This window comes from Mesoplodon mirus, assembly GCF_964341445.2.
Source record: "Mesoplodon mirus genome assembly, chromosome: X".
In the NCBI taxonomy this organism is placed as follows: Eukaryota; Metazoa; Chordata; class Mammalia; order Artiodactyla; family Ziphiidae; genus Mesoplodon; species Mesoplodon mirus.
In genome coordinates, this window is record NC_138981.1 from 4,715,622 (window position 1) to 4,739,056 (window position 23,435).

The 23,435-nt window shown below is 45.9% G+C and overlaps 1 protein-coding gene across 9 annotated transcripts in view; it reads left to right on the forward strand.

Annotated features, from left to right (window-relative positions):
* STS (steroid sulfatase) overlaps positions 1–23,435 on the forward strand; it is a 174,559-nt gene that overhangs the window by 145,405 nt on the left and 5,719 nt on the right. For all 9 annotated transcript variants that reach the window (XM_082609696.1, XM_082609698.1, XM_082609703.1 and 6 more), the window contains 2 exons: positions 7,532–7,691; positions 15,688–15,809. In XM_082609696.1, the coding sequence (XP_082465822.1) occupies positions 7,532–7,691; positions 15,688–15,809 (282 nt within the window). The remainder of the gene's footprint in view (positions 1–7,531; positions 7,692–15,687; positions 15,810–23,435) is intronic.

Consider the following 23,435-nt stretch of genomic DNA (forward strand, 5'->3'; position numbering starts at 1 on the left):
TAACTCTATAGATGGGTTCTGCAGAAGCATTGGTTGGTGGGTGTGAGGGCTGAAAATCGTATTTTCCTGAGTGTTCATGAAAGTAGACTTTCTCCACGTGCAGAGAAATGCTTTCCGAATTCCCTGATGCCTGCAAGAAACGCACTGCAGCTTCTGGCAGTTTTCCTTGAAGTGCAAATTCCAAAAGCCGCTGATTGGCCGGAGTCCATATGGCTTAGGAGTTGCTTCTTACAGTCACTGAGTTTGGTGGCTCTTTGCCTCATAAGGTCACACAGCTTTCAGAGCAACGGATGCTTTTGTTGGAGAAAAAAAAAAAAAAAAAACCTACAAGAGGCTCTGGTAGTTTATTAGGGGGTGGTTACATTCAGGTTCATTCTTCAGGTTTTAGCAAACATTTTCATCCGCTCCCCAAGAGAGGGCAAAGCTGGCTGGTCTTGCTGGTATCAGGACTTGTGTGCCAGGAGGCATCCCCCAGGCTTCCCCAGGCTTTTCCTCTCTGAAAGAAGCTCACATGTTATCCTCACCTAGCAGTTCATTCCTTCAGTTAAATTCCACTGAGAAGCACGCATATATTGAGCCTCCATCTATGCCAGGCTCGGGGCTGGCTTCTGGGACATAATGACAGTGAATACAGGGTCCCCAGCCTCTCGTAGCTCATATTCTCTGGTTGAGATGGACATCTAAGGAGGTGGTTTCAGAATAACAAACTAGAAAGGAAGCTCTGAGAAGGGACGATTAGACGTTGTTCCCCCAACCTGGGAATTCAGAGAACTTCCCAGGAGACCCGGACCTTTTGCAGGCTGATGTTTGGGAGTGTTGGCTGGGAGAGGAGAGGTGGAGAGTTCATTCCAGGCAGGAGTGAGATGCTTCCAGGGAGCAAAAAAGCAGCCCAAGGTCACTGGAGGTGAAGGTGTCAACAAGGGATACTGGGTGACGTAGCTGATGAAAGGTACCCTACGTCCACATTAGTATGTCTGATAGAATGAAGTAGATAGATAGACAGATGGATAGGGATGGATGGATAGATAGAGATAGAGATGGATGGATGGATAGACAGACACAGGTAGGTAGGTAGGTAGGTAGATAGATAGATAGGGATAGATATGATGGATCGATGGATAGACAGACATAGGTACGTAGGTAGATAGATAGATGGGTAGATAGAGATATATGAACAGACATAGGTAGATAGGTAGATAGATAGAAATGTGTATATATATTGTGTGTTTATATGTATGTGTGTGTGTGTGTGTGTGTATATATATATGTATATGTATGTATATATATATATATATATATATATAGTTATTGCCATTTGGGTAGTAGTTAAAATTGGAGGTCAAGAATATCACCCAAATCCACTCTAAGGAAAGGGTAAAGAAGTGAGCATAAGGATGAACTGAGGGGTAACATAAGATGTCTCATGTTTTTGGCTGGTGCGAATGGGTAGATAGAAGTTCTTTGAGGAATTAGGACTCCCAGGCAGAGACTTGGTTCCCTTGTCTTTAGAATTTGAGTCATAGGATGTTATTATAGGAACATCGTAGAAGACTGTTGAGATGATTAAGAAGTCAGTACATGCAAAGTGCGTCCTACGTGCCCTTAGTGAGGGCAAGGAATACTGCTACCTGCCAGAGTGCAAGAACTACGATCCAGATGTATTCTGCTCACATCTGTATTCTTAGAACCTAGAATAGTACCTGACATATTGTAAGAAATTATTTTTGAGTGAATATGTAAATGAAAAACCACTTGAGCTTAGGTTTGAAGGATCAGTGGTTGAACTCAATGAAGAGGGCAAGCAATCAACGTGGTTGTATTGGTAAACCCAGTGGTACTGGTGATTGATTGGATATTGGGCTTGAGGGAAAGGAAAACGTCAAAGCTGTCTGTTACGTGCTTGGCTGGTGTGACTCGCCAGACAGAGGTTCCCTTTAGGAATTAGGACTCCTGGGCAGAGACCTATATTGGGTTGGTGTATGGGATCATTTAGTGTAAGAAGAGAAGAGGGTCAGGGACGAAGCCGAACATAAAAGGTGATACAGGAGATGATGAGCCCACAAAGGAGATACGGAGAGAGTGACAGGGAAATAAGAAAACTGGGAGGGAAGGGAAGGACATGGTTCATAGAAATGGATGCTGATAAACAGTCAAGTAGGATGTAGACCCCAAGGGTCCATTGTGTATATTATACATGTGATGCTCCTATGAGTATTTTCAGTGGAGAGCGAGGTCAGAGGCTGGCCGGATAAAAGGGGGCCGGAAGGTGAGCCGTTTCTCAGATCCTTTTCAGAAATGTGTCTGTGCAGGGAGACGGGCTGTGAAAGGGGTGCTTTGTCATGGGGAAGGTTGGAGTGTATTTCATTCTCTCAAGTCAGCTTCAGTAGACGGATCGTGAAGGTACAGGGGACAGCTGAGAATGTCAGATTTCTGAGAAGACTGTGGGAAATGAGACCCAACCTGTAGGAGGACTGATCTCTGCCAGGAGGGAGGGACCTTGTCTAGTCTGGGAGGGAATGCGGACAGTAGATGCTGGTGCATTGAGAAGGGATAGTGGCTGGAATTGGAAGGTGTTCCCAAATGAAGCCTTCTGTTTCCTCTCTGCAGAAGGAAACAGAGTTACCCACTGAAGGCAGGGTAGGGCAGGGCATGGGGGTGACAAGTAGTCTTCTGGGCGAGGGTTGACATGCCAGCTGCACGTGGGGAACACTGGATTCCAGGAACAGGAAGGGACCCCATTTGGTCATTTTAACCAGATGTGCAAAGTTGAGAAGATCTCGATTTGCAGAGAACAGATAGATATTTTCATTGAGGGCTGGTACTGTACTGGGAAGGCATGAATATGTGTCAGAGGTTCTCTGGGATCCAGTCTTTTAGCAAGAGTGTGATGGAAATGGTATATTGCATGATCTGAGCTGGTCATCGGGACCACATAGGATAAAGTAAGCAAACATCCCGAAAATTGAACTGTCATTTGAAACAGTTGGGACTGTTCACTTAAGTAGAAAACTGAACGACCGAATGATCGCAGTCTTCGACGCGTTGACTGCATTGGGTTTTATTTGACAAAACGTGTGACCGTGGTACGATGGGGTTCGATATTGCAGAGTTTGGGCCCAAGGTTGAGAAAGCTGTATTGGAAGGCAGAGGTTTGTGGTTAGATAATAGAGTGTTTGGATCACTCACTTTTGAGAGGGAGCAGGTGGGAGTGATGTGGTCTGTGGATGCCGGAGGCCAAGGTTGCCTGGAGGGGGACATGGTTGGGGATGTGACATCAGTAGATAAACTGAGGTCTGGGAGGGCAGGGAGTTGATGTATTTTGTGCTAATTGAGCTCATTTTCCTGGATGGAATGCACAGTGAGGCTAAGAAGATGAGCTCGTTGGGTAAGACTCTAGAGGAGAGAACTTTTGGAATGCAACAGGTTAGGGAAATGAAAAAGCCTAGCAAAGTTAAGGGACCAAAAGAGGTTGGAAACAGGAGTTTATAACCACTCCCATCTGTAAGATTCTCTTTTTTTTTCTTTTTTTTTTTCGGTACGCAGGCCTCTCACTGCTGTGGCCTCTGCCGTTGTGGAACACAGGCTCCGGACGCACAGGCTCAGCGGCCGTGGCTCACGGGCCCAGCCGCTCTGCGGCATGTGGGATCCTCCCGGACCGGGGCACGAACCCGTGTCCCCTGCATCGGCAGGCGGACTCTCAGCCACTGCGCCACCAGGGAAGCCCAAGATTCTCATTTTTTCCCCCTAGCAATACTCTGCATCAATGCATCCATTATTTCGTTCATTCACTGCATACATTGGTCCTTCTCTATTTGGAAGGTATTACGCTGTGGACCGCAGTTTATTCAACAGTCGATTAGAGTTTCTTCTCAAGTACACTTGGTCCCGCTGGGATGATGAGACGGGATCGCATTGATTGTCACACATCCCATAAACGAGAACCTTGGAAAATGCCCAGGAAATGGAGAATAGGAAGACGTTACGTGTGGTAATGGGTGTAGAAGCCTTGATTAAATAGGAAGAGCGTGTTATGCAGGCTGTCGAGGGTTTATAGAAATGATTGGGGGTTGGGGGAAAATCCTGGCAGAGAAAACAGCAACAGAACTTTGCAGAAGGCGGGATAGGATGAGTTGTTTGCTGGGGCACTTAGGTGAGACTCAGCTTGACTAAGGAATGGTATTGGAAGGGTGGGCCAGAGCCACAATGTGGTTACTTTACATTTCAGGCTGAAGGAGAGATTCTTTAGTTTTTCATTCTTGCAGAAGATATGAAGGAGTCCAATTAAGTAAAAAAATAAACAATCAGTGGAAGTTGTGGTGACATTTCCCCCTAACAGTGAAGGAGTTAATATTACGGAGTATGGTGAGGGCTGATGCACGCACCCTACTCCCCAAATCTAAATTCAGTAACTTTAAGACCAGGGCTCTATACATGGAATCTATCAATCTATCAATCAAAAAAAAATAAAGGGGGGGGCTACAAATGAACTAACTTATCTACGTAACAGAAATAAGAGTCACAGATGTAGGAAAGAAACTTATGGTTACCAGAGGGTAAGGGCGGGGGATAAATTGGGAGATTGGGATTGACACATACACACTACTATATATAAAATAGATAACTGATAAGGACCTACTGTACAGCACGGGGAACTCTACTCAGTACTTTGTAATGACCTATATGGGAATAGAATCTAAAAAAAAGAGTGGATAGGGCTTCCCTGGTGGCGCAGTGGTTGAGAGTCCGCCTGCTGATGCAGGGGACACGGGTTCGTGCCCCGGTCCGGGAAGATCCCACATGCCGCGGAGCGGCTGGGCCCGTGAGCCATGGCCGCTGAGCCTGCGCGTCCGGAGCCTGTGCTTCGCAACGGGAGAGGCCACAACAGTGAGTGGCCCGCGTACCACAAAAAAAAAAAAAAAGAGTGGATATATGTATATGTATAACAGATTCACTTTGCTGTACAGCAGAAACTAACACAGCATTGTAAATCAGCTATACTCCAATAAAAAAAAAAAAAAAAGAAAAGAAAAGAAAAAGAGCAGGGCTCAGTAAACTATGGCATTTGGGCCAGATCCAGCCTGATGCCTGATGTTGTAGATCAAGTTTTCCTGAAACACAGCCATGTTGATTTGTTGGTGTCTGGCCCTCCTGCTTCTGAGCTTTTGAGGAGTTGGTCAAGCCACCCGAACCACCTAGAATAGTTACTCCCTGGCTTTGCAAAGGAAACACGTGCCACCCCCTGGCTCAGATGATTTAGCCGTTTGATGTCTTGCTTAAACAGTCACCTTTAGCTTTTGAAACCGGGTCAGTTATCTTAAGGGTGTTCTTCAGTTCTTTACCTTCAAGCAGTGACACGAGCAGATGGCTGCTGTTTATTTTTGCCCCGATAACAGGTGGATGATAGTTTGATGGAACCTGGGCAGTTTTGTCACATCTCCCATCTGTAATTGGTGGGGTTTTAGTCCCTGGACTGAATACATCGAGCAGAGTGTAAACTGTAGCATCTTGGGTGAGAAAGACTTCAGTGTGACTTAGATTCGTCACGTGCTTCCTTGTGGTTCCCATCAATCCAGGGAACCAGTGTCATCGGGCGGGGAGATGCCCAAGAGGACAAAAAATGACAAATAGAGTATTTCAAAGAACTCTGTGCCCACATGAAGCAAAAGAATGACAAGCATACCCTCTTGCCATTCAAAGGCATTTGACCTGCCGCGTGGCAGCATGTGCAAAGACAAAAATAGAAGCGTGGCAATTAAAAAAAAAAATAGAAGCGTGGTTTAGAGACAGCTGTTCGTAACAAGAGTCTCGGAGTGAATGGTAGAAGGATTTTCTCTGCACCGTCCTGGAGAGATTAACTCAGCCATCATCTGTCTGTGACTTCCTATCGCGGCCGAGTGCCACCGGGATGTTAAATGCGTGAATTTGACAATTACGCGACCAGATTTTAAATTTAGACCACGCTCTTTTCTCTGTTCAGACATTTTCAGAAGGAATCCACACTCCTTCACCTGTTCTTCCTGTATCTCCTTTGCAATCCCCTCCTTCTCTGCTACCCCTCTTTCTCCTTCACAAACCAACTCGAAGCCTGTTGCTTCAAGGCCCGTGTTCCCAGGCAAGAGTCATCATCTGTGCTTTTTCTTGGGCTGCAATCAGAGTTACGCGCAGCTTGTTATAAAGTCACGGGGAACTACTCCTGGGGAAGCAGCGTGTGTGTTTTTCCGTCCATCCGCGGGGTCCCTGCTGGAGGGACCCAGCATCTCTGGCCTCTTTGAGCCCAAGGCTGCTGTGCTGCTATCTCCCTTCCCCAAGGACCATTAGTGAGAGACCCCGGGGAGCATCTTCTGTTGACACTGTGACCCACTCCCAGCTCACCCCTCCAGCCCCTCCTGATACCCCTTTCATGCTCTATGTAGTTATTTTCGCATTGCCTCCTACGTGCAAAGCTCGTTTTCCCAACTAAACAGTAAGAGCTATGCCCGTAATAAAAGAATAGCAGTGATGAAAATGGCTATGGTCAGTGGTCTCCTGTCTCTCAGGCTGGGGATCATAATCCTGCGGAATACTCACATCTTACGTGTCTGGAATGTGTGGCACAGCCGGTTGATCCATGTCCCCAAGGGCACAGAACTGGTGTTTTCATTGCCTTAGGACCGCTGCAAGAAATCACCACCCATTTGGTGGCTCAGCACAACACAAATGGATGATCGTACAGTTCTGCAGGTCCGATGTCCAAAATGAGTCCATGTGGGCTAAAATCAAGGTGTCGGCAGAGCTGTGTTCCTTTATGAAGGCTCTCGGGCAACAGCTGTTTCCTTGCCTTTACCAGTGGCGGGAGGCCACCTGCATGCTTTGGCTTGGGGCACCTTTCTCTCTGTTCAGAGCCAGTGACGTAGCATCTTCCAGTCTCTCTGATTACAGCCTCAGCTGCTCTGATGCCAATTTTCCTGCTTCCCTCTTTCCCTTATAAAGAGCCTCGTGATTACATTCGACCCACTCACATAATCCAGAATAATCTCTCCTTTTGTCGGATAAGGTACCATATCCCCAGATTCCAGGGGTTGCAAGTAGACATTTGGGGGTGCCATTATTTTGCCTCCTACCAGTGGTAAAAGGTAGAAATGGAATTTGAACCCCATGACTCCAGAAACATTGTTATAAGTCTTTGTTGCTGCGAGATTTGAGTTTCCCTGATTACGGAGTCAGCACTTGTGTCCACCAGGCATTGCTGGCCGTGTGTCATGCATGTAATGACCATGACACATATATATATATGTTGGGTTGGCCAAGAAGATTGTTTGGGTTCTTCCGTAACATTTTATGGAAGAACCCAAACAAACTTCTTGGCCAACCCAATATATTTCTTTCACCACAAGAGATACAGTATTGCTTGTGAAATTCTCATTGAATCCATGTCACTAAATCACTAGGTTCTTCCAAATCGGCCACCCCACGTTGAGCGTTGACGAGTGCATTGAGGTACGTGTTGGAAAGACGTATAAATCTCCTTGATGCCTCTCCTTCGGCATTTTAGGGGGAAAAGCCAACAACTGGGAAGGAGGCATCCGGGTTCCAGGCATCCTCCGATGGCCAGGGGTGATCCAGGCTGGGCTGGAGATTGATGAGCCAACCAGCAACATGGACATCTTCCCCACGGTGGTCAAACTTGCGGGGTCCCCTCTGCCGGAAGACAGGTACTGTGACTCCCAGGTGCTCGGGGCAATCTCCTTCGGATTTTGTGGGCAAGGGTATTCCGATTCGCCTGCACGGTGGCATATGCTACTTCCGGCTGGACCCGTTATCCACTCCCAGTTATGGGACTTACTGGTGGGTCCAGCAATGTAAACACTGCTCTGTCCATCCTGTTATCCCAGTGGGAAATAAAGTCCAAAGCCTGAAGGGGATGGACAGTCTTTTTTTTTAAATATTTGTTTATTTATTCATTTATTTGGTTGCACCAGGTCTTAGTTGCGGCAGATGGGCTCCTTAGTTTGCGGCAGGTGGGCTCCTTAGTTGGGGCTCGCTGGCTCCTAAGTTGTAGCATGTGGGCTCCTTAGTTGTGGCAGATGGGCTCCTTAGTTGTGGCATGTGAACTCTTAGTTGCAGCATGCATGTGGGATCTAGTTCCCTGACCAGGGATTGAACCTGGGTCCCCTGCATTGAGAGCGTGGAGTCTTATCCACTGTGCCACCAGGGAAATCCTATGGGATGGACGGTCTTTAACTGAGCCTCCCTCTTTTGGCGTTCCGTGGAACCTCTCCCCCCTCTCTCCTCTCTCTCCTCTCTCTCTCTCTCTCTCTCGTCTGTGCCCATCATCGGCTTGCAGAAGGGCACCTGGGCAGATGCCCTCTAACCTCCCTTGTTTCGTCCCACACCTCTCCTCCCGGCCCTGTTCACCAGCTCTTTGCTGCAGCAGCGAGAAAGGCAGTGGGGTGCCCAGTCAGGCCCCTGTTTTCCCAGCACGTCTTCATTTAGCAAGTTCTAAATGAAATGTCTTTCTCTTCAATTTAAATACAACTTCTGATGGCATTGCCAGTGGTTTCTCCTTAAGTGTTATTACCAATCTGAAGATTTGTAAGTGAGGCACCCTGATTCATTGTTTTCATTAGTTGGGTGGCAGTCCAGGGTGAGGGCAGGCACACGGGCTGCAAATCTTGTTCAAATTCAGCTGCCGACAGAACCAAGAGGAAGCTGGAAACCAGAGACGAAAACAACAGCTCAGCCAGAGCTGAGTCCGTGGAGAGGTTTGCTCACCTCCCATTGTGCACAACCAACCTTGGTTCACTCTTCTTTTTTTTTTTCAAATTTCTGCATTAGGTATACCTTCCTCTCAAAGTGCACTTGCGCACGTACATGCACACACACACACACACACACACACAGATGGGAAAGGCAGAATTATACAGTTCAGCCCTTCTCAAACTTTGTGGTCTCGAGATCCATGTACACTCTTCCCAGATCCAGGAGCCCAAAGATGTTGTGTTTCTGTGGGCGATATCTATCAGTGTTTGTCACATGAGCAATTAAACCTGGAAATAAAAGTTTTTAAACGCAAGAGAGCCCAAGCACACATTGCATCCGCTGACAGAGTGATAATGGAGCCACTGGGGAAACCCACCGTAAGCTCATGAAAGAGTGGTGGTAAAAAGGCAAATAACATTTTGAATTGCTGCAAAGACAGTTTGAGCTCACAGACCTCCTCATAGGTCTCAGGCATCCCCGTGGGTCTCTGGACCACACCGTCAGGGTAGCTGGTGCTCCAGAGAAGAGCAGAAATTCCCGGAGCTGTCCTGCTGTGGCTTCACTGCTGCCGAAGCATTGAAGTTCCTGGGCCTTGATTTCTTCTCCTGCAAATGGGTTCACACTTGCACAGGATGGAAAGCACTAGAGCATGTCAAGTGCAGAGGAGAGATGCATGAACACTTGCCCTTTTTGTTTCACCCGCCATATTGAGAGGTAACAGGTAGGGAAGCAGAGTTGTTTCCACTTACACGTTTCACGTCCACCTGGGCTCAGAGAATCATCACTATGAGGGCTGAAGGGGCTTCTGAGAGCTTCTATTCCAATCAGACTATTCTTCTTCCCCTCTAATGACAGAAAACTTGGCAGGGGTAACTCATCAAAAGTCTTTTCTTACAGAAAATGAAAACTCTCACTCCTTATTTTATTTAGTCTTTGGCCCTGGTTCTTTCCCTTGGAATAAATCTGAATCGTTCCGTGACCAGTGCACACTGAGTGTTCAGAGAGTTGCATTAAGTCCATTTTTCTCTCATGGTTCATGATATTAAATTTGTCGGTACTCTCTGCTTTCACAGTATCTTTATATTTTTATTATTTTTTAAATATTTAAATATTTATTTATTTGGCCGTGCCAGGTCTTTAGTCACGGTCTGCAGACTTCTTAGTTGTGACACGCGAACTCTTAGTGGCGGCATGCATGTGGGATCTAGTTCCCTGACCAGGGATCGCACCCGGGCCCCCTGCACTGGGAGCCCAGACTGTCAACCACTGGAAAGCAGGTGTTAACCACCTGCTTTCACACACTCTTTAACTGGTTTTCCACCTCACTGGGAAGAGCCAAGGGAAGGGAAAAGTTCAGAGGCAAAGAGGAAGATCCCTAAAGGGAGATCTTGCTGCCGGCACCTCGTACCCACCCCAATCTGAGGCTAATGGGGGTCATCCTGTTTTTCTCCCACGTGCCCATGGAGGAAGGAAGCAGCCTCCCACCTAAGCTGACCCAGACATTTTGTGCATGAGCCAGTGTCATCAGTGGAACCCATTCTGAGTACTGAAGGTTCTTTCAATGAATCTCACCTGTTGATGGTCCAACTCAACCCAATGACACTATGTCTGGGTTTTCGTCCAAGGCTCTATAAGATGTCGTTGTCCTCCAAGACACAGCACAGATAAGAAAACAGCAATCTGCTTCCAGGTTGCTCATGGGAATAAAATGGTCTCACAATATACTATTTAGATCATGTTACCAACCAGGTCTAGAAGACGTCCTTGTGTGCCTGCCCTGGAGACGTTGACCATCTAAAGGGATGGTTCTCAGCTGGGAGGACTGTCCCTCCCAGGGGCCGTTTATCAATGTCTAGAGACATTTTTGATTGTCTTGACTCGGGATGTTGCTGGCATCTAGTGGATAGAGGCCAGGGTTGCTGCTAAACATCCTACAATGCACAGGATGCCACCCTCCAGCAAGGAGTGATCCAGCCCAATATGCTGGGAGTGCTGAGGTTGAGAATTCTGCTCAAAAGCTTATTCTTGCTCTTTTAAGGAAAATGTTATTATCTGTATAATGAAAACCTCATCAAAACTTTTCAATAAGAGCATCTGGATAATATCCTTATATTTATCAATATCCATCTATAAATCTGATACATAGGTATCTACTCTTTAGAAAACAGCCTAACTCTCTCCCACTAAGATTGGTGGAAATCAGCTTCCCTGATTTCTTGCTTAAGCAATATTAAATTTACGTTTCTCAGGTGAATAAACACATTCAGAGAGTTGGACCCAGGCTATGTGACAATCACTTAATGAGGTTGCCTCACATTTTCCCACATTTTTCATTGAACGAGAGGAGTTTTGTTGAGAAGACCGCCCTCCTTCAAGTACAGCCTTGTAATTCTCAAGAAGCAAGTGTTGTTCCTGACCCATCTTAGCTTGGTGAGAAATGAAAAGCCCACTGATGCAGGGTTTCTGCTCAGGTAAAAAAAGCAGCAGTCCCAGCGTTACACATAAAGATTTTCACTTTGCACAGTCTCATTGCTGCCGTGAGAATTCTCTAATCCAACCCCGTGGTGTGCCTATATGAGATTCCTCTTGGCAGTGAATCTTTGCTTCATACCTACCGTGACCACCACCCCAGGATATGCAGAAAAATCATTCCCCACTGCGTCTCCAAATAAGCTGATTCTGGACATAAATGGAGGCCACTCTTTCTTTGTGAGATAAAACATAGGCCACAAAAATATAATACCTAAATACATTAATTCATTAAAGTGAAAACCTGTCAGCCTCATCTTTGCAAGCAGATAGAGTATTACCATAATGAGTCTATGACCATGCCCCCTCTTAATAGAGATTGGCATGCCCAATTCTCCTATTCCATAATGAAAATTCGATTTCATTTCTTTTTTCCAAGTTTGGAAAAGAAATCCAAATGCTTGGTATCACTTAATGTCTGATGAAGGCAAGGGGACTGACTTGGTTCTCCCACTAAATTTTGCTGACATCTAGCTGGGTGACCACAAAAGACTTCTTCCATAGAGCACTACAGATAAAACAGCAAGCTGTACCCAGTTCAGCTCCATTTTGCAGAATAAGTTGAAACTCTTCACGTACGTGTGACTACGTATAATTGATCTTGCTTTCTCTTCACATATGGCAGAATGTTTGATGTTTATGGGTGGAAACACTTTTAATTATGAAAGAGACTCTCTGGGTACTTGGGATTCCCTTTAATTTATCAAAGATCTATGTGCTTTCTTCTAAAAATGTTTCCTTTCCTACTCTACAGTGAAAAAAATCACCTTATTTTTTGTTTGTTTGTTTTACATCTTTTTTGGAGTATAATTGCTTTACAATGTTGTGTTAGTTTCTGCTGTATAACAAAGCGAATCAGCCATATGTATACATATATCCCCATATCCCCTCCCTCTTGCGTCTCCCTCCCACCCTCCCTATCCCACCCCTCTAGGTGGTCACAAAGCACTGAGCTGATCTCCCTGTGCTATGTGGCTGCTTCCCACTAGCTATCTATTTTACATTTGGTAGTGTATATATGTCCACGCCACTCTCTCACTTCGTCCCAGCTTACCCTTTACCCTGACCCCATGTCCTCAAGTCCACTATCTACGTCTGCGTCTTTATTCCTGTCCTGCCCCTAGGTTCTTCAGAACCATTTTTGTTTTAGATTCCATATATATGTGTTAGCATGCGATATTTGTTTTTCTCTTTCCGACCCAGTTCACTCTGCACGACAGAGTGGTCCACCCACCTCACTACAAATAACTCAATTTCGTTTCTTTTCATGGCTGAGTAATATTCCATTGTATATATGTGCCACATCTTCTTTATCCATTCTTCTGTCGACGGACACTTAGGTTGCTTCCATGAATCAGCTTATTTTGAATATGGCAACAAGTAATTCACCTTGTGCCCCAAGTTAACGTCTTTTTAAGTCCCCCAAGCCTTTCCCTTCTGCTGTGATCCCCAAATCCTCCCCAGAGTGGACCAGGCACAGGTGGGTCGGAGGGACGTCCCCAAGTACATGGGTCACTGACTCAGCTGAGAGAGAGACAGCACATTCATGGGGGGATGAGGTCACTGTCCCCCCAAAACGTTCCCCAAACATGTTCTTTGCAGTTACATGAAAGTCATCCCCATGCTGTTGAATTTGACCTGAAATTCAGACATGACTCTTCTTGACCCTGAATTGTTACTATCCCGACGGTGGTCATGAGTCAGGAACCCAAAGAGAATCATCTCACTTTCCAAGTTAAAGACAATCTCAAATGAGCACATTTTTCACAGAATCAAGCAGACACCAGGGGAAAAAAGCATCCAATTTTGTAGCCGTGGCTGTCCTGCACACTTGCTATGAAAAGTTGCATTTGTTTACAGAAAAGGCCCATCAGACAATTCCCATAGGGAAGCGGCGATGCTTTGCATCACTTTGAAAGTGTACGGGCCCTTCTGCCCTGGATCGTGATGTTGTACAAACATTGCCATCCCAGCCATCCCAAGTATTTTGATAGCTCAGACACCGTTTAAAAGTGGAGCTCAATAGAGTCACTTTCCGTTTTTCATGGCAGAAATGAGCCTCTTTTTGACAAGCCATATTTCTCCAGCACTGTTCCACAGCGTTTCCATCGCAGCGTGATTTATTGCCGGCTTCCAGGAAAGAGTGTGTTAGGTATAGGATGTAAAAAAGAAATGAGACCTGTCTCTGCATTGCAAGAAGAAAGAAGTGTGCAGAACAGACTTTGCTTCCCTCCTTAAAAAAAGAGACAAATCTTCTGCTTGGAAGTCAGAAAAAAAGTCTGTGAGATTTACAGTGTTCTTTTTGTCATTACATCCCCCTTTTGTAGGATCAGGCGCAGTTCAGTTATGAAATACCAATCTTAAGAAAACCGTTCTGTCTCCTGGGTTCTTAAGTGCTGAGTGTTGTGGATTTATGATGAAAAACAGCTTCGAGAAATGAGTTAGACATTGAGTCAGAGAAACGGAGATTCATTCTCACCCTCGAGCCATCGTGGAAAGGCCTTCTCTCCACATGGAGCTAAAGGTGGTGGAGAGGGGTCGGGCCCATATGTCCCATCTCTCACCTTCAGGGTTTTCACCACTGGGGGCTTTTTATGCTCAGGTCCTCCTCTCTGTTCCTCTCCCGTCAACCTTTGCTTCCTTTCCACCTACTTAGGCTCTCCTAATCTTAAGGACTGAGTTTTTCTTGGAATTCACAATATCTGCCATTTCAGGATAGAGCTAGTATTCAGAGAGCACCCTGCTTCTGGATAGAATCATCTCTCTACCTTGTTCCTCTCATGGCAAATGAGAATCAGGCTTGGAAAGTGAGCCAATTCTGTCTTTTGTTCTTATTTTTAACTTACAATAATAGAATATTTTCAGTTCTGTGGACTTGTGCGGAGTGCATGATTAATCACTAAGGTGGGGACCAGAGAAGCAGTCAGCAATAATTACATGATGGGATTTTTAGCGACACGAAAATAAACCACAAAGGAAAAAGAAAAAAAAAAAAAAAACTCAAGGGATGTAGGACCTCTCAAGAGTGCTTACCCACATTATATAACCAAGTTAAAGTTCCGGTTTCTCAATTCCTCATAGTAGGAGGGGCCAGGGATGGAGTGTTTTGGGTTTTTTTTTTTTAATTTTTTGTTGGAGTATAGTTGATTTACAATGTTGTGTTAGTTCCAGGTGTACAGCAAAGTGATTCAGTTATACATATACACATATCCACTCTTTTTAAGATGCTTTCCCCACATAGGCCATTACAGAGTATTGAGTAGAGTTCCCTGTGCTATACAGTAGGTCCTTATTAGTTATTCATTTTATATACAGTCGTGTGTGTGTGTCAATCCCAATCTCCCAATTTATCCCTCCCCGCCTTTACCCCCAGTAACCGTAAATTTGTTTTCTACATCTGTGACTCTATTTCTGTTTTGTAAATAAGTTCACTTGTACAATTTTTTAGATTCCACATATAAGCGATATCATATGATATTTGTCTTGGAATGTTTTTTATCAGAGAAAGAAAACCCTCAAGTTCAACAATCTACCTCTTTCCAAGTAGCTTTCTGCCCCAGGTTTCGGTGGCAGTGGCCTCATGGTAATCAACGACTTCAATTTCTCTAGTGGCAGTTAATGTATGTTTCACTCAAAGGAAAATTATAGGCTTTTTTCCTTTATGTAACCTCCACATAGTCTTAATTTTGCTCCTTAGCAAGTTGTATACAGTTATTGCCTACCATCTGGAAAGTTCCCCTTCTCAGCCTAGTTCTAGAAGCGATATATTTACCTTTGAGAACGTAAACATGTGTGTAATGTGTATATGTGATATGTAAATGCATGTGAGTACATTTACATCTTCGGGGTATTTAATAGCATCATTATTATTTACAAATCACGTCCCTGGGACTTAGAACTTCATTTGCATTGAAGTCCATCCAGTCTAAATTGCCCCGTGCTGTATATTATCTTTTTTTAAAACTCAGATTGTCAGAAATTCTTATTTTCGATAGATCCGTAGTTTGTGCATACACCGTTGGCCAAGGCAATAGGCAGAGAACTCGGTATAGGAGCAGTAGCAGGGGAAAGCAGGGGAAAGCATGGACGCCCAGTCAGCTGGGTTTCAATCCCGTTGGCTCTTACGACACACGTGGAGTTGGGTGAATCGCTCCATTTCTTCATCCCATCATCCTGGAATGACACCGGTCACAACTCGTGGTGCTGCTTGGAGGATGAAGTGAGTTCATGCACGAGCAGAGCGGGTGCTACCTCGCATACGGCGCCCAGTGTGGCTCAGTTAGCGTCCTGGCTTGGTTGCTTCATTACCACGTTGTAGCTCTATCGTGCCCCCATTTGCTGGAAGGACAGTGCAGACCTCGGGATGTTCTAGCCCAAGGCTGATGCCGCCCCCTGATGCCCACCTGCTTTGTCCCCCAGGATCATCGATGGCCGTGACCTGATGCCCCTGCTGCAAGGGAGAAGCCATCGCTCGGATCACGAGTTTCTCTTCCACTACTGCAACTTCTACCTGAACGCCGTGCGCTGGCACCCACAGAACAGTGAGTAGGCGCATCTTTCTTTCCACGCTTGTACGGCTACGTGCAGTCACGGCCATGGGAATAGAAGAAATTGCAAGAGGGCACGGCTCTCATGAGATGCCCGAAAGATGCTCAGTGTTGCTTTCTCCGTCGTCTTCCTCGTCCCTTCGTCTCTTACGCCTCCCGGTGCCCTGGTTGTCCAGGTTAGGCCGTCACACATTGCCGTGACATGCGCTTGCAGCTCCCTCAACCTGGGAGGACTTCCTTTCTTTTCCCTTCCTGGTTAATGCTTATCCATCCGCCCCCAACCCCCCTGAAAGCCGTCTTCTCTGCCTCCTGTCCTGTAGCTTTTGCACTGGCTCCGAGTGCCTTTGAGATGTTTACCCGACCTTCTCTCCCGAGCCTCGAAGGTAGGGGTCGTGACTCATCGATGTGTGTTTGGTCACGGATCGTGTGTATTTGCTAGATGTAGATATTTAAGACAGGGTTCAAACGCTTTGTTGTTATCATGGTTCCCAAACCCAGGTGTGTTGTAAATCGTGCACTGTATCAGTGACGGGACCTTCTTTGGGTTTTCCAACAGCGGATACAGGGGTGCATTTCTAAAAAGCATAAAGGACCAAGTGGAACCAAGTGAGAATCATCGGTGTAGTGATAGGTTCACATCTGGTTTTCATGTATTTAAACTTAGAATTACATTAAGGCTCACATCGCTAAGATGCCTAGGAGTCTATGGGAATCCAGCAACTGTTATACCCCTGCTGTATATCCCAGAGCTAGATGCTGATATTGGACTTTCAGGTTCCTCTTCAGTGGGAAAATGAAACTCCCCACTTCTCTAGTGTGTTTTGGGATTCTGCTCCCAGAGGCGAGATTCTCAGAGCAGCTTGTTTATCCCCTGCAGCTGATGACTTTGTAAAAACTCAGGTGACTCTGATACTGGATTTCAGTGTACCCCTCACCCCATCCTGCTCACCCAGTCAATTTACCAAAGACATCATTTAAAGAGCAGCTGCTCCATTATCCTTAGAGTGGAAAATTATAACCCTTCCGTTGCCCAAAGAGATCACACCAGGTTTACCCTTCAGCGTTTATACTTTCAATCTGGACGGCTTCCTTGAGATAGTTTCTGGAAGACCAACATGGCAAAACCATGGGCGCACGATTCTAGGCCCGGAGGGATCCTATTTACGTATCTCATCAATGTGTCCATCCTTCCTAACACCCATAGGAATGCTGTCTCTTCTTAGGATTATTGGCAGCATTTAGATCTGGGCCATCTCATCCTAAATGAGAGATGCGGTCCTCCCCACTTCCTTTTTTTTTTTTTTTGTGGTATGCAGGCCTCTCACTGTTGTGGCCTCTCCTGTTGCGGAGCACAGGCTCTGGACGCGCAGGCTCAGCGGCCATGGCTCATGGGCCCAGCCGCTCCGCGGCATGTGGGATCTTCCCGGACTGGGGCACGAACCCGTGTCCCCTGCATCGGCAGGCGGACTCTCAACCACTGCGCCACCAGGGAAGCCCCCCACTTCCTTTTATACGGAGCCTGCAGGAAGCTTAAAGAACAAAGTCTCAGGGACTCTTGGCTGTTTAGAGAAGGATGATATCTCATCCTGAGCCTTTTGCAGAACTGCATTTAAGTAAAGCCAACCCCCTCGAGTTAGAGGAGCCGGAAGAAACATATTGGATCTGGGGCTGGAGGACCCATTATGTGGAGGAGTAAACAGAAAAGGGACAGGAAGGGGCGGAAAATAGGAGTAAGTGAGAAAAACAAGACCCAGATTCTGATAGGCAGCTGGCCTGGAGATAAAACTTGCTTCTAAGATACACACAAGTGACATTTTCTCCTATGCAGTTCCTCACTATCTTCTGTCTTGAAGCAGCAGCACACGAGGAAACATGACGGTGTCTCCACACCGGAATCATCCATCTAGCTAAAGGGTCTCAGGAAACCATGGGTTTTATGAATCATCTCATCTACTTTTCAGATTGTGCCTGAAACTCAGTAACAATGGTTGCTGCCTTGGCTGTCACACATGGCTCCATGGCTGTTTGCTCAGTATTTCATCTGTTCATTTGTTCTACACATCGAGCACCTACGAAGGGGCACCTTCTGGGCTAGGCTGCGCACCTGTCAGTGAGCAAAAGAGACCAAATTCTCTGCCAGGGAGTTGCTTACCTCTTACCTCAGGACGGGCTGCAGGCTGTGCAAACAGCTGGGAATGCACAGGTGTGTAAGGAAGTGTCAGCCGTGTGTGTGGAGTTACCTGTCAACTAGAGAATACAGTACTAGTTAGAGGAGATGAGTGACATCATCTCGGATCTGTGCTCGTAGGAGTTTATGGTCATCACTACACGGGAGACACCTCCCATAGTTGTCAGTGGTAAGAGGGCTGCCTCCTGACCTCCAAATGCTTTGCTAGAAAAGAAGAGAGACATTTAGGATCAGGGTTTAGAAATGTAGCGTCAGGGCAGCAGTGAGCTGGAGCCACCTCCGGATGGCTCAGGAATCCTGCCAGCTTGTTGGGAAAGCATTGCTACCTGGAAGTCAGCCAGGCGGCGAGCACCGACACCCCGGCAACTGGCAGACACAGCAAACGCACGCCCTGTTCCTCGGTCAGAAAGCACCAGCTTACCAGCAGTAAGTACACTGGTACCCGTAAACTAGAATTGAGTGGTGGTGCGGTTAAGATCCAGTTGCCCTTTGTCTTGAGTAGTTGGACGCCTACATGTTACAATTCCCAGCTTGTTACTCATTTTTCCAAAAACTTAGAGCTGGAATGCTGTTTCCACCCTTTTAAAACATGAACCCCTTTCAGCTTTTATATACTGTGTCTTCTCTCTAATTGAATAATTCTCTAACGATAATTTTTCTGTAATTTCGTTGTCTCAGCAAATTGAATGGCCTAACTTAATCATCTCATATCCTTACGCCCACTGCATTTTAGAAGAGCTCACGAAAGCATTATTAGGACACCGGTAACTTTTCTTGCATTACAATGGGAATTGTGACTTTAAATGTACTGTTCCGCGTGTATTCAAAAAGTTTGGCTTTAAGTTTTGACCTATGAAGCAGTGTTAGTAAAAATTCAGTGTAATGACAACTTGATTTTATGGTAAAATTTATCTTAAATGACTGGTAGTTAGCTCTGAGATTCTGCTGCGGATTTTTGAGCGGATGAATATGTCTATAAACTAAATGCTCACATTAGTGTGAGAGTTTCCAGACCAGCTGGTCGTACAAAAATCCGTGAGATGTGGTTATGCTGATGTGGAATCCAAGGAGCCTCATAAATCCTGCTAGCTTTTCAATTCAAGTTGGTTGGAATCTTCTCTCCTGTGACTTTTTTTTAAAGCATCATTTGAAAAACCTCAATAGTACACCTGAAGCATACGTTGTTCATAGAAAAATGATAAACAATTTTGACTTTTAAGACTTCAAAATAATTTTTTTAAATATTAAATCACAACAAAAAGCAGTAGGAAATTAGAATTCATTCCAAAGAAATTTGTTTATATCTAGCTCTTTTAAAGGTGCCTTTTTTTGAAAATAGGAGATAAGTGAGGTTTAAAATTGCAACAGCATTACAATAGTAATTGAGGAAAAATGCTGGCTTTGTTCACTAGATTTTCACCCAGTTAAAAAATTAATTTTGCCTCTAAAATGCACCTAAGAAAAGAGAGAAGATTCTAATTACAGCTGCCGATGTCTCAGGAGTTGATTGGTGTAAGAAAGGCTATGCTTAGTTTTTGTCTTTATTAATGACTTCGGTTTGTGTTGGTGGTCTGATTCTCCTTTGTCTGTCTGATTATCGGAAGTTAAACCTGAAGGGTCAGAAACAACAAATCGAGGGCTGAAACTGAACTCATGGGGGCTGTGGCCTTTTCAAATGCAAGCTGCAGGGCACTTTCCTGTACTCCAGCTTACCTTAAGAAGGAGAAGCCCTCGCCCAACCAGAACTTCTGTTGCAATTAAGAAAAAGCGCATATACGTAAATCACTTCAAGGATATATTTCAAGTCTTGGGATTTCCTTTCCCTTTTGGTTGAAAGTCTCGACCAAAGGCTGCCTTCCCAACAGCTCTTGACCTTTGCGATATTCACCCACTAACTCCTTTTTCACCTGCCTTCTCAGCCCGGTATCGCGGGACAGGTGTGCGTGTAATTGTAGGAACGCAGGGTGATGTGTCCCAGGATGGACGGAATCTGCTTTGCCCACAACCTGAGAGAAGGTGTGATGGTGATATAGGTGGATGGAGAAGGTTTCCCGGAAATTGTGGTCAATGTTTATTCGATTTGTTTTATCTCATTATCACCCAGACTCTTCAGTAACCGGCTTAATCGTCCCAACCATTCATTTCCTTTAATGGAAAAACACCATCATAAATGGATTTTTTTTGTTTTCTCCCACTTGGTCTATCAAACATGTATTTTTATATGGTACTTCCTATTACCTTATAAATAATATTAGACCATTTTTGAAACATACATCTACTTTTTTTTTATTGGAGTATAGTTGATTTGCAATGTTGTGTTAATTTCGGCTGTACCGCAAAGTGACTCAGTTATACATATATACATTCTTTTTCATATTCTTTTCCATGATGGTTTATCATAGGATATTGAATATAGTGCCCTGTGCTCTACAGTAGGACCTTGTTTATCCGTTCTGTATATACTAGTTTGTATCTGCTAATCCCAAACCCCCAATCTATCCCTGCCCCAAATCCCTCCCCCTTGACAATCACAAGTCTATTCTCTACAGACATCTAATACTTTTCGACTAAAGTTTTCGCATGTCTGACCTCAGATTACATTAATTCTTGGACGAAAAACGTGTCAGCCATGACTTCTGTTCATTTGTCGCAATGCAACCTTGCTTCCTTACAGAGACAAAATACATCAAAATGGGAGTTTCTCTCTCGAATGCCAAAAGCACAGTGTTTCTGAACGAGCCCTCCAGTGTTAGCTCAGCACCCAGCTTATTCGCAGCTACCATAGGCCACTTCTTCTGCCCTTTTCCCCCTGACGTACTCGCTCCTGCTGATTTTCTGCAATATTTTGCACATCTCTCTTCCTCGATGTCAGCATGGGGCATATGTCCGTTCTCACAGTATTCCTGCTTGTTTCTAACTCCATCCTGATTTGCTTCCATCTACTAGCAGACCTGGGCATTTTCTGTGGGTACATTTTAGTTCTAACCAAGGTATGTTGTAGTGAATATTTGTATTAAGTATTTATATTAGGTATTCATATTTATATTAAATATTTGTGTCTTCCTCACCTTCGGATCTTCTATCCACAAATGTTTTGTAGGTGGTTTTAGGCTTTTCCCTCTGTTAATCTCTTATTCTTGAAACATCTTTTTTATGTGACCACTGCATGTCTTTTGAAGACACGCTTGATAACAATACACTGCACCCTTACGTACACCCTTACGTTTATTCTATATCTCCTGTCTAGCAGACACTCTTTGCATATGATGCCTCTCTTAATCTTCCTTATTAAAAGTGATTTTGATTATATTCGTATTAGATTTGGCCGTACCAGAAACAAAAAGTCACAGTAACTTCTATCAGAGGGAGGTTTCTGCCTTCAGCTCGTGAGTGAAGTCTAGCGGTAGGTGGTCCACAGAGTTTCAGGGATGCAGACTCCAAGCTCCGTCCCACCACCTGGAGGATGCAGCGGCTTCTTCTGTGTGGAGAAGGGTGACAGTGTCCACCTACGGGCAGCAGGAGGGAGCAATGGATGGACAGGATGATGTTCCCCAGGCCAGAAGTTGGCCACCTGGTATCGGAGGAGGCTGGACAGTGTAGCCTTCATCATGGGTGTCTGTGTGCCCTGGTGACACCCCACAGCTGTGCGAGCATGAGGATAGTTATCAGTCTCTACCAAAGTTATTTACAGGTGAGGACGAAGAGGTGTCAGAGGTCACAGAATAGGCATGCAGTAACAAGAGTTGACTGCAAAGTTGGACGCTAAACCAACACTGGCTACTTTGAGAGTCTGCCCCGTGGTCAACTGGAGCTTCTTCCCCCAAGACAGTAAGTTCTTTTATTCACACCCACAAAGATGACTCTTCTTCCTCACTGCTGTCTCTGGCCATCTCCATAGCCCCATGGACTGTTTCTGGAATTCATTCATGTCCTCTCATTCCCTAAGTCCACCCATCCTCGGGAACCTCAGCTCTGGCCTCCCCTGGATGAACTCTAACCCTGATCCACACCCTCCCTCCCACTGCCGCCATGTCCACCCTGCACATGCCTCTGTGCACACGCTTTCTTGAAGGCAAAGGTGACGTGGAGACACCCCCAGAAATCTCTGACTTCCTGGCTCATTTATCTGCCGTGACCAGATGTCACCAAGCAGCCTGGATCTCTGGCTGGTTGGAGGCTGTGTTGGCACGGAGTGATTTTAGGCAGGACGCCCCCAGTGGCTCTGGAGGAGAGACGCACAGAATGTACTGGGCTTCCTGTCGACCCCCATGCCGGCTTTCGTGGTGGCAGCTGGCTTCTTCCCGCTTTTTCGGTGTCTTCCTTCTTATCCCGTCGGCCCATTCATCATTAATTTACCCAGCACGTTTTTATTGAGCATGTGTTCTACGTAAGGCCCTGGACGCTGGCAATTCACAGATACATTCACTCTTCTATGTAAGGCTCTAGGTACCGGGCATTTAACACACGTGGGAGATAACAGTTCTTGTGTTCAGGGAGCAAGTAACCTAGAAAGAAATGGAGTCCACAGACGTGGTAGCCCTTCAGGGCTGAACGCGCGGTAGAAGCTGCAGAGCGGCGCCAGGAAACGGGTAACTTCTGGCTGGAGACCTGGACAGGTTCACGGAGGAGGCGTTGTGGGACCTTGAACAATGGATAGGATTTCAACACAGAGACAGTGGAGGGGAGTGGGAGGCTTTAGCACGCCTTGTGTACCCACTCAGTACAGGATTCATATTTCCGTCCCCCAAAATGCAAAAACAAACTCTCAGTCAAAGGGAGTGTTTTGCTTTCGGGCACTCAAGCATCACTCGTGGAGCTCGGGTTCCTCTAAATCTGAATTTCAAAGCAGGTGCTCTAGGTCACAGCCCTTCCCTGCTTCCTCTTCCTTCTCAGTGTTTTCGTATCGTGAGTCTCAGTGCAGCCAGCACAGGAAGCTAGCAGAACTGGATCTATGATCCATGAGCCCAGTGCTGGGGTCGTTGAGGGTCTGGGCTACAGAGAATGGGCGGACACGAGTCTCAGGCGTCAAGAGCAAGAGCCCTTGGGTCCGCACTTCTCTGGGAGCCTGTGTGAAGACACTTTTGCCCTAGGCGGCTCCCTGTGGGCCCACATCCTAGGATCTTTGGGTCTGAGACAAGAATGTGGCATTGATGTCGGGTGGCTGGCTCAGGACAGGGGAACATGGCTGGGGGGCATCGTGGAAGCAAGGAGGTCTCCATGAGCGTGGGGACCTTGGGGTGGATTTTCAGACGTCCGTCCAGGAGATTAGATCAACATTACCAAGGGGGCAAGCTGAGGGTCCCCGGGGGGTGGTTATGGGCTGCTCACAGTGGGAAAACACAACAGTCTTTGAAATACTTCTAGAAGGACTCCAAGATGGCGCTATGTAGTGGGAAACACTGCTAAGACCGAAAACCCCCAAATGACTCTGG